Source organism: Myotis davidii, unplaced genomic scaffold (genome assembly GCF_000327345.1).
Source record: "Myotis davidii unplaced genomic scaffold, ASM32734v1 scaffold281, whole genome shotgun sequence".
Classification (NCBI taxonomy): Eukaryota; Metazoa; Chordata; class Mammalia; order Chiroptera; family Vespertilionidae; genus Myotis; species Myotis davidii.
Genome location: NW_006293784.1, coordinates 644,312 through 660,900, shown reverse-complemented (window position 1 = coordinate 660,900; position 16,589 = coordinate 644,312). Strand labels below are relative to the sequence as shown.

At 38.3% G+C, this 16,589-nt stretch overlaps 1 protein-coding gene across 1 annotated transcript in view; it reads right to left on the bottom strand.

Annotated features, from left to right (window-relative positions):
• KCNH5 (potassium voltage-gated channel subfamily H member 5) overlaps positions 1–16,589 on the bottom strand; it is a 278,882-nt gene that overhangs the window by 248,605 nt on the left and 13,688 nt on the right. Inside the window, exon 2 of the mRNA XM_006767638.2 lies at positions 10,592–10,715. Within this exon, the coding sequence (XP_006767701.1) occupies positions 10,592–10,715 (124 nt within the window). The remainder of the gene's footprint in view (positions 1–10,591; positions 10,716–16,589) is intronic.

The window sequence follows — 16,589 nt, the reverse complement described above, 5'->3', positions numbered from 1 at the left end:
GGAAGGGAAGAAGAAGGGAGGGAGGGAGGGGGGTTTCACCTTAAAGAAACCCAGGAGATAGTTCACAATAGTGTCCGTGGGAGAAAAAGGGAGTTAAAGTTGATTCAAACTCAAAAAGGATTATTAACATTTGCAAAGAGTTAGGAAAAAATGCTCTCTTTATGTCGTGAGTTATATTACAAGTGATAGGTTTTACAAAGAAATGAAACACTTTAATTTAATGTTCTGAATCATGGTATACTAAATATTACTTTTCCAGTTACTTTCATTTCTATGTATTTATAACCAATAGAAAGAGAGTTTTCAATGTTTTGACACTGTTAAAGGTCATAGAACAATCATAATTTTTCCATTGAGTATTAAGATAGTATTACATCATTTCAGCTTGCAGTCTTTTTTATCTCCTGTGTACAATGAAACGTGAAAAGTTCATATTACACATATAATATACTGTCATTTTCATCATTTATGAGGATTTTTAAAATACATACAACTACGGCTAATTGGAGGAAAACTGAAGGAGGCATATATAATTACTATGATTAAAGAAACATAGAAAACAGATTAAAGAGTGAACTTCTATATCCCACAAAATTGTCCTAATATTTGAAATTATCTATTTTTCTAAAAGAAATTCACCAAAAGTCTGATAATCTATAAAAATGGAATTGTCAAGGACTATAAGCCTCTAAAACTCTGTTCCCACTGCATTCACAATCATCAGTTGTTCATCTGGTTTTAGATACACAGTTAACATAATTGTATAGGTCATTTCTTCCAACAGGAAGGAACCTGTGAGCTACTACTAGATACCTTGAATACGTTTTTGAAAACTCAAGTATATCTTTTTTTTTTTTGGAGGCTAAATAGCATGTTTTTAAACAACAAATGGGTTACCAAAGAGATCAAGAAAAAAATAAAAAACTTTCTGTAAACAAATGAAAATGAACACACAACAATCCAAAATCTATGGGACACAGCAAAAGCAGTCCTGAGAGGGAAGATCACAGCACTACAGGCCTACCTCAAAAAACAAGAAAAAAAATTTATAAGTCCTTTGATTCTTAATGATTACTTTGATGGGTAAAGTAATCAAGTATATCTTTATGATTGTTTTTGTTCCAGTTTTCAATGACTTAGCCTGTTGGCCAGAGGCAAATCCAAGTGTGGTAGGCCTGAAGTTTATACAATTTTAGGGCCACCTTTAAGGAAAGGAAAAATATATAAAACAAAATTAGGCACAGAACCTTAAACAACACCCACTCACGGGAGGGGCCCCTGAAGTTTAAGATTCATTATCCTCATGGGAAAACTGCCCCTGAACATATCAATCTGGGAAATTTACAACCTGAAAAGCAATTTGTTAGCAAGGCCAATCAAAGACTGGCAGGATTCAATAGCAATGCCATATCTCTAGAAATTAGAAGTAACTCAGGCCAATCTCGTGGTAACACTAACCCACACAACTAGAATTTTAGAAACTAAGAAATGAAAGGAAGTAGATGTAGCAGACCAAAAAATTGCCCTGGCAATTTTCATCCTGCATTTTCAATTATAATATTTCTATCTTTTATTTTTAAAAGATATTTTAGTGTTGTTATGATAGTAAAATAATGAGAATCTCGTAATAAAATAACAGACTCTAACTCCTTAATCTCACAGCTGAACTAACAAAGGAAATTTCAGTGCCTGCCTATAGGATGGCATTGAAAAGCCACTGCTCCTGTCTAAAGCCTGGGTTTCAGCTCATGTGAGTCTTATGAAAATCTCCTGAAGGCATTATAATTAAATTAGAATACCTCAGTTAAAAAGTCCCACCCTCCAAAATTAAAACATCAGTTTAATACTGTCAATAATATCTTTACAGACAGGTGAACTTTTCAATAAACCAGTTTTTTAAATAATAATAATGATAATTGACTGTTTTTAATCTAAAAACTCTTTAATATAAAGTAAACATTAAGAACAAAAAATAATTATTAAGCTAACTAAATGTTTGTGGTCTTAAGAAACATAAAAGAAAAACCATTTTACTCCTATTACTAAATGTCAGGGTTTTATAGTTCAATAAACCAAAACACAATATTCACAACTGGTCACCAGAAAAACTTGGAGGGAAATTTGAATATTATAATTGAAAATGCAGGATGAAAATAGGACAATAATTTGAAAAATAAACTAACAGGATTGAAAATTAAGGTACAACTTAAAAAAAAAGATTGTTTTGAAAATTGATGTAATAATACCACTTACAACACACATTTGATTCAGCTAAAAATATGAAGAGAAAATGCAAACCAGCAATTTTTCAAGTAAACTATGAAAATTCCATAGTATATTCTTCATCATGTTAGCCCTCCCAATGCTAAAGTCTCCTATCCTAAGAATGCAAAGGCATTTTAAGAAAACAACCCCACACTATTACAATCTGAATACTTTTTTTGAGTCTTTTGACTCTTACATTGTTCCACTGATATTATGAATGACTTCTACAACTGCACTGTTCATTTTACTGGAGGGGAAAGAGCAATGCACAGAAGTGATCTATCTCTGCGGTAACACTGAGCACTAGAAATATAAGAGAAGCACTGCACTCGCAGGACCTTGATTCGCAAGAAAGGGATAGAACCCCTCTGGTTCTGCATTTCCTCATCAGTAAAATGATGATGTTAACTCAACTGAGAGTGAGGCCTAAAAGCATAGCGCACATGAAGTTGCCAATTAGAATGTGTGGTACAATGGCTGAGTGATCATTGGAATGCTTCTAAGGAGTGGGGTTAGAAGACCACTCCAGCCCCAACCACCCTCCCTCGTGTCCCTACAATTCTAGAATGGGGTTGGGCCACACCTGCTAATGGGCAAGGTCACTGAGTCTTAAAGGGGATGCACATCATTTTGTGTCTTCTTTTTTTGCTAACCCATGAGGCTGAAGCATAAACTCACCTAGGACCTGCTCCTGGATTATCCGGCCACTTCTCTTGCCACACAATTAAGTGGTGGTAAGATCTGGTCTTGAAAGTAAGGAAGAAATTTTCCTCCGGCCTGGCCTAACCCATATCCAGCTTGCCTAAGCAGGTGTCAATATATCTTTCATCTATATTCTGTCCTAGGAAACTTCTGGGGTCAGGTGACTCCAGTTTATAGCAGCATTTACTATTTATTCCTGGATCCCTTGTTCTGCCATCAAAATCTCACAAATAAGTCTCATTATGAGAACTCACAGTAAGAATGGCTATAATGTTGATAGACTTTCAAGGGGCAAAGGAACTTCCAAACTAAAAAAGAATGTACAACCTCATCATGAGTTCTGCCATGTAGCTCAATCTGTTAATGACTGAACAATGTTCCTGAACTAAAATACCACATTCAGTCACCACTAGAAAATAATGCTATCTACAGTGTGTGTAGTTCACAGGCTAGCAAATGCTTCATCACGGATTGACTTAATGCAGTTAGCTGGCAAATGTGGTCCTCAGCTCAGAACCAGCCACAACAGTGAAATCACCACCGAGTTAATGGAGGATGGGCTGAGATCTATAGCCCAGGGGTCAAAAAGAAGCCTGCGAGGGAGAGTAGAAGGAGAATTTAGAAACAGATAAGAACACAGCTCTCAAAATCTCAGAGATAATTTTGGAATAAACCAAAGCATTATTTCATATCATAGATTGTAACCAAAATGTTTCACAGCCCATTAAGTTATATGGGTTTAGAAGGATTCAGATAGTCATAAAGAGTCGACCCGTGACATGTAATTGGAGGAAGGTAGGGATAGCCCTGGACATCTCTAACTCTTGGAGCATGAGCATCACTGAGCACCTGGCTCTCCAACGCTTCCCCTCAGTGCCACTGTGTGCAAAGCAGAGACCGCAGCCAAATGGAACCAGACTGACTGAGATCCATCATGTGTAATGTGCTCATATTGGCTGAGATAATCCTGTGCTAATAAAACTACCTGTGAAATACATCCAATGAAGTGTCTCTTAATACCTCTGTTTCTTTCTCTAATTTGATGCACGGACAAAGAATTATTAGTGGGCCCTTCGAGGAAAAAAAAATGATTTTGAAAGCATCTATCGACTCCAATCCTCCCCACCTACATGATTGCTCTCCTCACCCCTCTATCCTAAAAACAACAACAGATGGGCCTTTAAAGTTTCAGGTTAATAAAAGAGTAAAATGCTGATGTGGTTTCTACCTAGCCTGTGATAGTGTGTCTCGAATGTCAGGGTTTCCTAGGGCTCATGAGGTAAGATCATATGCTTTAGATCCATTCCCCCAAAACCTACAATCTCCATTATACATGCAATATGTTTTGTGTCCTTCAATAAACATCCAAATAATCCAAAGGCTTGAAATGCAATTATTACACAATAAAATGGGCTAGACTTTAAATTCTAGTAACCCTAAAGTGTCATGAGAATTTTTTAAATTTTAGTTATGAGACAGTACATAGAATACATCATATGTATTAAAATAGAAATTTAGATGCTACTATGAAGTACAAGGATGTAAGGAAACTGAAACCCTCACTCATGGCTGGTGAGTTTGGAAACAGAAGGCCACTTGACAGCAATCTGAGAGCAATTAATGTACAAATCCTATATACAGTCTACTATCCAGTGATTCTATTTCTGGACAAAACAGACAACTTCTCACGTGGGGCCACAAGAAGATGTGTCTTAGGATGTCTATCCCCAAGTAGTTTGAGACAGCAAAATGTCAGAAGTTGGGGTTCATGACTAATAAAATAGATAAATAAAATTAAGGCTATGAAGACACAGGAGCACTACACAACAAACATAATGAAATAGGATATCATGCCCTGGCCGGTTTGGCTCACTGGATAGAGCGTCGGCCTGGGGACTGAAGGGTCCCAGGTTTGATTCCGGTCAAGGGCATGTACCTTGGCTGCAGGCACATCCCCAGTGGGGGGCGTGCCGGAGGCAGCTGATCAATGTTTCTCTCTCATGGATGTTTCTAACTCTCTATCCCTCACCCCTCCTCTCTGAAAAACATCAATAAAATATATTTTTTTTAAAAAATCTCAAAAACACGCTTGCCAATGTGGCTCAGTGATTAGAGTGTCAGTCTGCAAACCTGAGGATCTCAAGTTCAATTCCCAGTAAAGAGCACGTCTCTCTCACATCAATATTTTGCTCTCTCCTCTCTCTCTCTCTCTCTCTCCCTTTCCCCCCTCCCTCACACTCTCTCTAAAAATAAATGGAAAAAAATATCCTCACTCCTCCAATGAGGATAAAAAAATTCCCAAAAACATACTGTTGAGTGAAAAAAGTAAGAAACTATAAATCTTATTGCACAGTATGAATTGCGTGGGTCTTAAAAACAAGCACAAAGCAACAGCATTTAAGAATACACATATTTAATAAACAAATAGAAGACAGATTAGAAATACATACAATAAACACACTTTGAATAACTGTAAAAGAGGACAAGGGATGTGATCAAAGGGAAAAAAATAAAAGAAAATTTAATAAAATAGAGAACTTCCCAGAGGGAGTATAATGATAATATTGAGACAAACTGAAGAGTATCTTTCATTAGATTTTGTGCATCTGGTCTAACGGGGGAAGGGTTGGAAAGGAAAAAAAATAAGAAAACAAAAATCATACATATTAGCCTCTTCATATTGTAAAATTACAAATTGCTATTGTTATTTTCCCATAAAACATTTCATATTTGAACAATTAAACAATAAAACCTGGAATCTTTACCCAGTTACTACTTTAATCCATCTAATGCAAGTTGTATATAGAGATGATTCTTTTCTTTCCAGAATACAAATTGTCATATTTTTTCCACATAAACTGACACTCACAGATTTGTAGTTTCTTATTCTTATATCATTGATAATGATAATCAATAAAATTCTTTGAATTATTTATAAGGCTATCCTCATTGTCAAATTATTTAGCTCTATATTCAATTGGAATTCAGTTATTCCAAAACTCTACAATAACTTTTAGCCATTAACACTGCAGTTCTAAACGTGTATATAATTTTCTTCTTTCCTCCTTCTGTTTCCTCTGTCTCTTATTCAAAGGCTTTCATAGATTTACACAGGGAATAAAAAATAAAAAGCTATGCTGCCTGGCCAGTGGTTGAGTGTCGACGCATGAACCAGGAGGTCATGGTTTGATTCCCAGTCAGGGCACATGCCCAGGTTTGGGGCTCAATCCCCAGTAGGGCGCATGCAGGAGGCAGCAGATCAATGTTGATGTTTCTATCTCTCTCTCTCCCTCTCCTTTCCTCTCTCTCTCTCTGAAAATCAATAAAAAAATACTATTTAAAAAAAGAATATTAACATTTTGAAAATAGTCTCTAAAAATAGTGAACAGAGCTTGGGGCAAGACATCTTCCCACAATGAAAACTGAAAAAGCATAACATAACCCAAAGCTCTCTGCTCCCCCGTCCACCTTAAGTACCGTAACGCTTGGGATGGAATACAATGAATAAAAGCATGTCACATGGAGGCATGTGAGGTCTAGGTTGGCGTTTATTGCAAAACAAGCCAATCTAATTCAGCAAATGCTGACACAAAACACTGAGCTGTGTCCTGCAGTGCATGCAGAAGTGAGCAAGATGGAATCCTTACTTTTGACGCATTTATAATCTGGCACTGGTGCTAGCAAGGAAAAAAAATTCTTTTAGAAGATAAAATATGCTAATACTGTATAATATGCCAGCATTTTTAAGTGAACTTTCTGTAGAAAAAATTGCACCTGCCAAAGAAAACAGGCTGGGGGTGGGGGGCTGTGGGGGGCAGGCGTGGACGCATAGATACACGGGAAGCATGGACAATAGATCCACATAGAACAACAAAAATGACAACAGAAACAATAGCAATAAAAACTCAAGGGAAAAGGAAAGCTAGTTAGTGTAAGGCCAGATGATAATGCCACATGATGAACTAGTGGGAGTCATAGGAGGGAAATCATAAATACCTTCAGGCACCTGAAATAGGCATGGGTATGATGATGAGATGTCTAAAGTCCAAGAAGAGGAAATGGGTATGGGAGCCTCTATATTCCCTAGAATTTTCTATGGAGCCTGTTCCACAGGTAACATCTAGCATAAAACTAACCTTTTTCTACCCTAAACCCTTCTAAGACATAAGGGAGACAGATGTTCAATACAAACCTTAACCTCCCAGAAGTTACAACACACACCTTAGCAAAATTGCTAGCCCAAGAGCTAATATCTACCCAACAGATAAAAAGGCACAAAAGTCATCAGTACTACTGAGTTTTTCAATAAGGGGCCATAGTTTTTCCTCAGCCTGTTTACCAATTTCATGCCAGAGAGTGAAGATTTGATATGAAAATGATTTAATAGAGAAAAAAGAAGACGGTTCAACAGATTATTTCTCAAATCTAGATAAGCACCAGAACCAGCTGAGCTGAAAGTTAAAAGTACTTATCCCTGCCCCCCACACACACACCCTGGGTGATTCTGGTTCAATAGGTTTGAGGTGAGGTATGAGAATCTGTGTTTTGTAAAACCTCTCTAAGGGATGCCTATGTGCAGCCAGGTTTAGACTCATGGTATCAATGAAATCCTTCCCTTCTGTGAAGAAGCAGTATGAACAGGAGTGGGCTGGGACCCGGGGCTCTCTCCAGCCACCAGCAGGCACCCAGGACCTGGGCTTCCCTCACAAACCTGGCTTCATCCAGAAGGTTGTCCAGAAGGATGTCCAGTCTAATTAGCATATTATGCTTTTATTATTATAGAAGCCAGTCTTGACTTGTAACTTTATTTCATAACCCAATGGATCACAGACCACAGTTTAAAAACCTCTGCTCTAGACCCAAGCCCTTGAACTAGAATATCATGCACACTTTGCACCCAACCAGATAACTGTGAGACAGAGTCACTGTATATCAACACTTCCTGCTTCATGAATACACTATTGGCCTGGTGCATGGAAATTTGTGCACTCGGGTGGGTCCCTCAGCCAGGCCTGTGCCCTCTTGCAGTCTGGGAGCCCGCAGGGGATGTCTGACTACGGCCCTGGCCTTCCTCTGCGGGAGGCGGCCCACATGCCAATCAGGATGGCGCTGGTGGCAAGCAGCCAGCCATGAAATACTACGCAGCTACTTTAAATCTGAGAAATGGCCTAGGTTTAACGCTCCTCAGAAAAGCGAGTTGGAGAAAAACATGTACAGTATAATCCCATTTTTATTTAAAAAGAAAAGAACACATTGTATTTGGGAGAAATTACTTATAGGCGTTCATAGGAGGTTGGTCAAAAATATAGACAGATATGTACTAAGTGATTACTATTCATTGCTGAAGTGACATGGCTGTAAAGGTTGTCAAAGGAGATGAAGGGTCAATAATTGGCTATTTCATTGTACAGGAGTGGGCAAAAGTAGGTTTATAATTGTTTGTATGGAAAATGACATGCAGGTTTTGATTATTATAATAATAGCTTTATTAACTCAAAAGAACGTCACAACTCTGAGTGAGTGACCATGGACAAATCGCATAACAAAACTCCACCTCAGTTTTCCTCCCTGAAAAACAAAAGATTTGGAATAGCAAATAATTCAGATCACTCACAGTTCTAAAATAACATGATTGTGGTGCTTAGTTAAGTGAGATCTTTAAGGAAAAATTAGCTCAAGGGAAACACATCCCATCTCAGTATTGAAATATTGTGAAAAGTTGTCAGTTCTAAATTGGTTCCTTACATAGAATTTCCTTTTCTTTTTTACGATCTTTTTTGCAATACACTCTTTAAGCTCACAGATATGGCATATTTTCAAAGAATTCTTATAAATACAAATGCCAGAATCTGTTTTACATAAGTCAAACAAAATAGCAATGGTACAATGTACCAACATTACCAAGTATGTATGATTTACACAGGGTCTAAGAACTTTATTTTGATGTTCTTTAAGTGTTCATGAGCCATGTCCTACTTGATTGGGAATTGTTTCCCCTACTTTGTTCAAGACAGTTTTAGCCCCTATCAGTGCTTCCCTGAGGTAGGATGGTCCTCTGATCACTCAACACTTCAGATAGTTCCTGGCTCATAATAGGTTGGCAAAAAATATTTATTGGATGAATTCATACATTCACAGATAGGCAAAAATCCTTCTCTCTGCCAAAGTTTTCACCAATGGCTCTTCAGCTGTATATTTCTACTGACAATTTAGTCTCCTTAATATTTTAATATAATTTTTGCCCTATAGTTTTTGCATGTGAGTAAATAGGTTTTGGTACCAATTCCAGTGGTGTGGTACAAGTGGGAGGGTCTCCACACCAACAACAAGCAATTCTTGGGACACCAGCTGGGGGTCCTATGATTCAACTCAATCACAACACTATCGACCCTGAATTAGCTAGCATCAGATTCCACGGGTTAAAAGACAGCCCCCCGCCACCCGCCACCCGCCCCCTCACACACGTCAGGTGCCACTAGTCACAAGCCCTGGTTGTCACCTGCACTTCTAAGGACAGGCTATAAATCAGAGGTTCCCACAACCGCCTCCTTGGATTTGATTAACTTGCTAAAGCAGCACACAGAGCTCAGAGAAACAGTTTACCTATTAGATTACTGATTTAAAAAGGATATAACTCAGGAATAGCCAGATGGGAGAGATGCAAGGGGCAAGATATGGAGAAAGAGTGAGGAACACATCACTCTCCCAGCACCTCCTGATATTCACCAATCAGGAAGCTCTCCAAACCTTGTCCTTTTGAATTTTTATGGAGGCCTCATTACTTAGGTTCCACTGATTAAATCATTGGTCACTGGCATTTGATCAACCTCCAACCCCTCTCTTAGATGATGGGGGTGGGGGATACTAAAAGTTACCTCCCTCTAGTCATGTGGTTGGTTCTCCTGGCACCCAGTCCTCAACCTCAGATTATCTAAGGGCTTTCCAATAGTCACCTTATTAACATAACAAAAAGCACCTTTATTGTTCTTAATGCCAAGCCTTTTAGGAGCTCTGTGCCAGGACTTAGGTTGAAGACCAAATGTATATTTATTATAAACTAGAGGTCCAGTGCACAAAATTCATGCATGGGAGTGGGGAGGGGGTCCCCTCAGCCCAGCCTGCACCCTCTCCAATCCGGGACCCCTCGGGGGATGTCGTACATCCCTTTCATAATCCGGGACCGCTGGCTCCTCACTGCTCACCTGCCTGCCTGCCTGATTACCCCTAACTGGCCCCACCCCCGCCAACCTGATCACCCCTAACTGCCTCTGTCTGCCAGCCGGATCGTCCCTAACTGCCTGCCCCCTGCCGGCCTGATTGCCCCACACAACCTCCTGTTCAGTCATTTGGTCATTCCTCACTAAGCCTCCTGCCGGCCTGGTTACCCCATGCAGCCTGCTGTTCAGTCGTTTGGTTGTCCTTCACTAACCCCCCTGCCGGCCTTGTCGCCCCATGTAGCCTGCTGTTGGGTCATTACTGTTACTGTGATGGTGTTCCAGACAATTTGCATATTCCTCTATTATTAATATAGATCACTATGTCACTGTTTAAATCAGTTTAAACCTTTTCTGCCATATTCAACATTAAACTTCAGGAAATGCTCCTTAGCTGTTCTATTACCTACCTGCAAGTGCTGCTTTTCTGCATGACGTCAGCTCGATGATACCCAGAGAGTTTGCAAAAACCGTCATTACTATAAACTACAGGCCAATCCACAATCTGGGCATTTCCCAGTAAGAAACTCGATTCTGAAGAAGAAAGAAAAAAAGGAAGTTTTTAGCTTCATTTATCAATGTACTTCTTTCAAAAAAATCAAAAAAACAAATTCATAAAGATAGACAAATGCTTTTAGCTTCATTTATCAATGTACTTCTTTCAAATAATCAAAAAAAAATTCATAAAGATAGACAAATGTAACTATGGTTTTCTATGGTACAAATAATAAAACCTATTCTTGAAACTGACATAATGAGTTTAGCATGATCATCAAATGAGATCTGCAATAAGTACAAGATCTGTATACAAACTAAAAACTTCACTGAACAGAAAAGCCAGTTTATGGAATACCTCTTTCTATTCAAGTATACTCTAAGCTATGAAAACAAAGTATGGTTAATATTAAAAACGTTAATGACTATAATAATTATACCTAAAAAACAGGTTAATTTATTAAGATTGGGGCTACAGTCACTTCTCCACAAATTGAGAATATTGGACTTGATAACAGAGGCAAACTTGGATTATTCCTCCAAAAATTCTATTAATATAATTTTGGACATGATGGAATAAATTTGATTAATCTTAAAAAGTCTAATTTAAAATAGCATTGAAGAGTTCTTTTTTAAAATAAAATTATTTAAAGATGTTATTTTCAACCATATGGTACACAAAATTTGGAAACTCTCTTTAGTCTAAATAAAGAACCATCTCTGATCTATTTTGCATAAAGAAGTGGTTTTCTTTATGTATAAAAATTAATATAAAAATAATACCTTTTGCTATCAACCTTGATTAAAGGTCCAATAGTCTTAGGCCATAACTTTAGCAATATTAGACTGAATTAAAATTAAATAATATTAAGATATAAAAATGAAAAATATTTTAAAGTAAATATTTTAAAAGATTACAACTTTTAAAAGGAATACTTCACTTCAAAATACTCAAAATATCTACCTGAAATAAACTCTTGTGAACTTATATTCAGAGTAGTGTACTAAAAAGATAAATTAACTTATGAGTAGTGAACTTTAAGTTTAAATTCTGATTCACAGTTCATCTTCATAAAAATCACAATGCAATTCAACATTTACTAAGTAGTTGCTAAGTAAAGGGCACTATTCTGCGTCAGACAATTGGCTAGAATGGAGATCAACACACCATACCCTTTACTCTCAAAACACTTACATATTCAGTAAAACAATTACGTAATAACCAATTACAATTTAGCAGAATAGATGCTAAATCAAGAAGTAAAGGACAAAATATGAAGGGAAATCTGTCTCAAGGCACTGAAAACCAAACAAAGGTAGGCAGAAACTGAAAAATACAAATCCTTGAATAAAAGGAGATGCATTAAATGCGATATTCATTTAATTGTCCATTCCCCTGTGAGCCCTTCCCAATTTGTACAATTCCTGAGTGAGAGATTTCAAGCAGAAAAGTCAAAGGTCATAATTTGGGGCTGTCGGAGCAGCCTAAAGTTAAGGAGAATGCTTTGACATAAAGAGCCATAAATCTATACATGAATTTACCTCAAATTCTCATCTGTTCATACACAGGATAAGACTACTAAGGAACTCAAGTCTAGAAATGACTAGAAGGCTAAGAAGCAGGCAGAAATTTCACAGCCTACCCAAGGCTACAAGACAAATTTCAGAGTTCATTCCTATCAAGCCAGAGAAGCTTTGTAAATTTCTCAAGATTTCCATTTAAGCCACAGAAGGCCATGCTTAGGAGTAGGAAAGAAGTCCCAGGATAAAGGTCTAAGTAAGATAAAAAATATAGACGAGTGAATCTCTCTCTCTCTCTCTCTCTCTCTCTCCTTCCCTCATACACACACACACACACACACACACACAGCTAAAATCATAATCAAGGTGACCCACCAATAATTTAACTACCTGCTACAATAAAATGCACCCCTCTTCAGAGGAAAAATAATTAAATCAAAAATCTCTACAATGTGTCACCCCAACAGCCAGTATACAATTAAAAATTATGAGGCATACAAAAAATAAAAATTAAAAACCAGAGAACTGTGACAACACTCAAGGGGGAAATAAGCAATAGAGTAAAGAGTTGATACTAGAAACAGAAATAATCAGATCCAGGCATCAGTATTTGTTCTGAAACCTTCTCCGGTGGTTCTTCTGCATAGCCTGGGTGGAGAAGCTCTAATTTACTACCGCAACAATTCCTAAATGCTGGCAGCCGCAAGGGAATCTTGAGATGAGCGTCAAAAATACAGATTGCTAAACTCTAATGCAGGCACGCTGAACAGACTCCCTCTGGGTAGAACACAAAAAAATACAGGCACGGAGGAAAGTCTCATGCTCAGCCAGCTTTGGAAAACTTTAATCTAGTACCTTGCTACTCAAAGTGTGGACCTGTATCGCCTGGGAGTTTATCAGCAATACAGAATGTGGGACCCACCCCCATCTGAATTTAGCAAGACCATCAGGTGACCCCAAGCTCATAAATGCACTCATCTTGTGCATCCTTTCCTTCCTTTTTATAAATGGGAAAGCAGGCCAAGGAAGTTAAAGGAAGGACTCAGCGAACTTGGGAAAAGGGTGTGTGATGAGGGAAACACCAGGACCAGGCCTCACTGTCTAAGACTTGGTATTGTATCCCGCTATATTTACCAACTGCTGTCTAAGCTTTTGTTTTGCTATAATATAGAAGAAGCACTTCCTTTTTATGGTACTATTCCTTCAGACAATAAGAAAATAACCACATCAACTCAATACTTCCGCATATTATTTCCATTCCTAAAGGAGATCATATGCAAACTGCTCAATAATTCGGCTGATAGAAATTTCTGGAAGAAGAGAAGTTATATGCAGTCAATGAAAGTCGGTGAATGTCTCTTTCCTGTCTACAACAATTCCCATAAAAGAATGTTTTCCTCTGAGCTGCTCCAAAAATACCGGTATCTGACATGATTTGGACAGTTTTGTGGGTTTATTTTTGTTTTGCTTTTATGAAAACTATGTTCCAATCCAGAAATTTCATGCACATTAACAATGGGGAGGAAGGTTAAATCTTTCTCCTCCTCCCTTTCCCACCCCGTCTTTGTTATGCAAATGGCCCTGGGGATATAATGCAGAACACTAGCACAGAGAAGTTTTAAGATATTTTAAGAAGTGCTAAGACATACAAAAGAATTCTAGAGTGCTGACAAAGAGACATGGAGTGCAGGTGAAGGGAAAGAATAAAACACTTTCTTGCTCATTTAAATTTTTCCCAAGGTCTAGGGCGGCTTCCAAGGAAAGTCAACTGGATTTTCCCACTGACTGTCCTCACTTAGTCCTACTTTGGAAGAGCACCAGCCAGAAATCATCACTCTTATTCCAAAAACCTAAAACCCTGCACGGAGCCCCTCCAGCAGAGGAAAATGGAACCTGGCTTGGGCCTATATCAAGCTGCTCTCCCAGATCCCTGCTCCTCCAAGAGGGACTTGAGGGCAGGTGTTCAAGCTCCAAGTTACCCCAACCTCCACAATCCTCTGATTCAAAAAGCTACAAAACGCACATTCCAAAAATCAAGAAGAGAAATTTGAAGCTTAAAAGCAACACAATAAAATCCAGGTAGCAATAATCACTAACATTTTCTACAAGAGATTGGTGGAAGAGGGTATCTCGACAATGCTGTCAAATATTCATTACAAAGTCAGGTTTTGGTTTGGGATTTTGGTTTTGTTTAACAACTTACTTAGTTTCTCAACTGAATGGGGCTCTTATTAAAATCTGAAGCTACGTTTTCTAATCCACGAGAATAAACTGACTAAGCTAATTGCCTGGCCTGGGATACTCTTTTCTGAATGTCCATAAGTAGAATCACCTCTGTACATGGCCACACTATAAGCTCCCTTGGGTTGCATTCTTTTTTATTTCAAGGGAATGAAAAGGAAGCTATATGACAAAGTGATGATGCAGGTGATCTCCACAAGCATCACTCTAATCTGGCTGTCTTCAGTTCTCCCCCATCTCAGGGAAATCTTCCATACCTCCATCTATCAATTTATCCCCAAATGGTTGAGTCAAAACCCTGAAAGTTATCCTTATTCTCCCTCATTCATGACATCCAATATATCACTAAACCTAATAATTCTGAGAGAGATAGAGAGGAGAGAGGAGAGAAACAGAGAGAGCGAGAGAGAGAGAGAGAGAGAGAGAGAGAGAGAGAGAGAGAGAGAACAAAAACATGTTAGATGCATCCATTTCTCTTCATCTCTACTGCTGCCATCCCAGGCCATGCCACCTTCATCTCTTGCCTGGACTATTGTCATAGTCTCCTAGCTGGTCCCCTATCATCCCTCCTTCTCTCTCCAATCCAACTTGTGGTTACACAACAGGTTACTCTTGTGGTCAGATCTGACCACTGCACTGGGCTATATTGCAAAAGCCTGGCCCTGAATAGCCAGGTCCCTAATTGACACCCACACCCTTACTTCCCATCTTACTCTTCTTTTGTCCACTGCAATCCAACTGTACTGGCCTTTGAGCTTCACAAACTTAACCAGTCACTTTCTCTCTCTCTCCTTGTTAGATGATCAAATCAAATATAAATATGTTCATATGTTTTCTCCTTGCATGAAATCCTCTTCTGCCCGCTTACCATCTAGATACCTCTTACTTTAGGTCTCAATTTGGCACAACTTCCTTAGAAAGACCTTCCCTGACACCATCTCCCACACAAAATTAGTCCCTATTACACTTAATCACAGCACCTTCCCTTCTTTCCTCAAATTGCTTACACGATTTGTAATGATATATTTAAAGTCAATTTTTCAAATGCCTGTCTTCCTACTAGATTCCAAGTTCCATGAGATCAGGGAACATGTCTGTATACCTGCAAATACTTGTTGCATGATCAAATCAAATATTCAGATTCCTATTTAAAGTCACATCACAATGAATAATTATTAGAGCAATGCTAGACATTGTCAGGAATATAAATAAGGACCATGCTAGATATTTTTCTTTGAAGAACTGACAATTCTTCAAAAAAAATAAAATAAAATACAAAAATAGCAGATTTCCCTGCACTCTGGAAACTTGTGGTTTTAAATCATGAGCATATATTATTTTTTAATCTTGTCTTCTGGGTGAGCTTTATCTATACATATATTTAAGTTTCATAGAACAGTAATAAAATAATTCCTGGGTTAAATAGAGTCTTGGCACATGTGGCTAAACAAAAGCATAAATAATTTATATGCCATGACCACATCCACAATGTTGATTTCTTGGAGGTGCATTGCCTTCTACTATATCAATAACAGAATAAAAGGCTCTATCTTTCCTGTCCTTACAATACACCTGTATCCTAACATTCTACAAGAAAATATATATAACTAGAGGCCCAGTGCATGGATTCATGCACTGGTGGGGTCCCTCGGCCTGGCCTGCAGGGATTGGGCTGAAACCGGCCCAGTACACAGATTCGTCCAGGGTGTGTTCAGCCTGTCTCGCCCAGTCCCAATCGGCTGGACTCCAGCAGCAAGCTAACCTACCATCCGAAGCATCTGCCCCCTGGTGGTCAATGCACATCATAGTGACTGGTTGAACGGTGGAACGAACAGTCAGACACTTAGTATATTAGGCTTTTATTATATAGGATGGTGTGTATGAATGTGTGTGTGTAGACAGTGACACAGTGAGACTAATTATTATATAATAATATTGGCAACATTAGGCAGACCATCACTGTGGGAGTTTGAAATAGGCAAAAAAAATCTGTTAATTTATTCAAATGTGTTCAGCTGTCATCAAATTTAAAAATATGCCTCCATGTTTCATCTCCTTCAAGATCTAAGGTACATTTTTAAGTGTCTGTGTTTCTTTGATGGCATTATTTTTACATCTAACCCAAAGTGGTTCAGAATGCATGAGGTACTT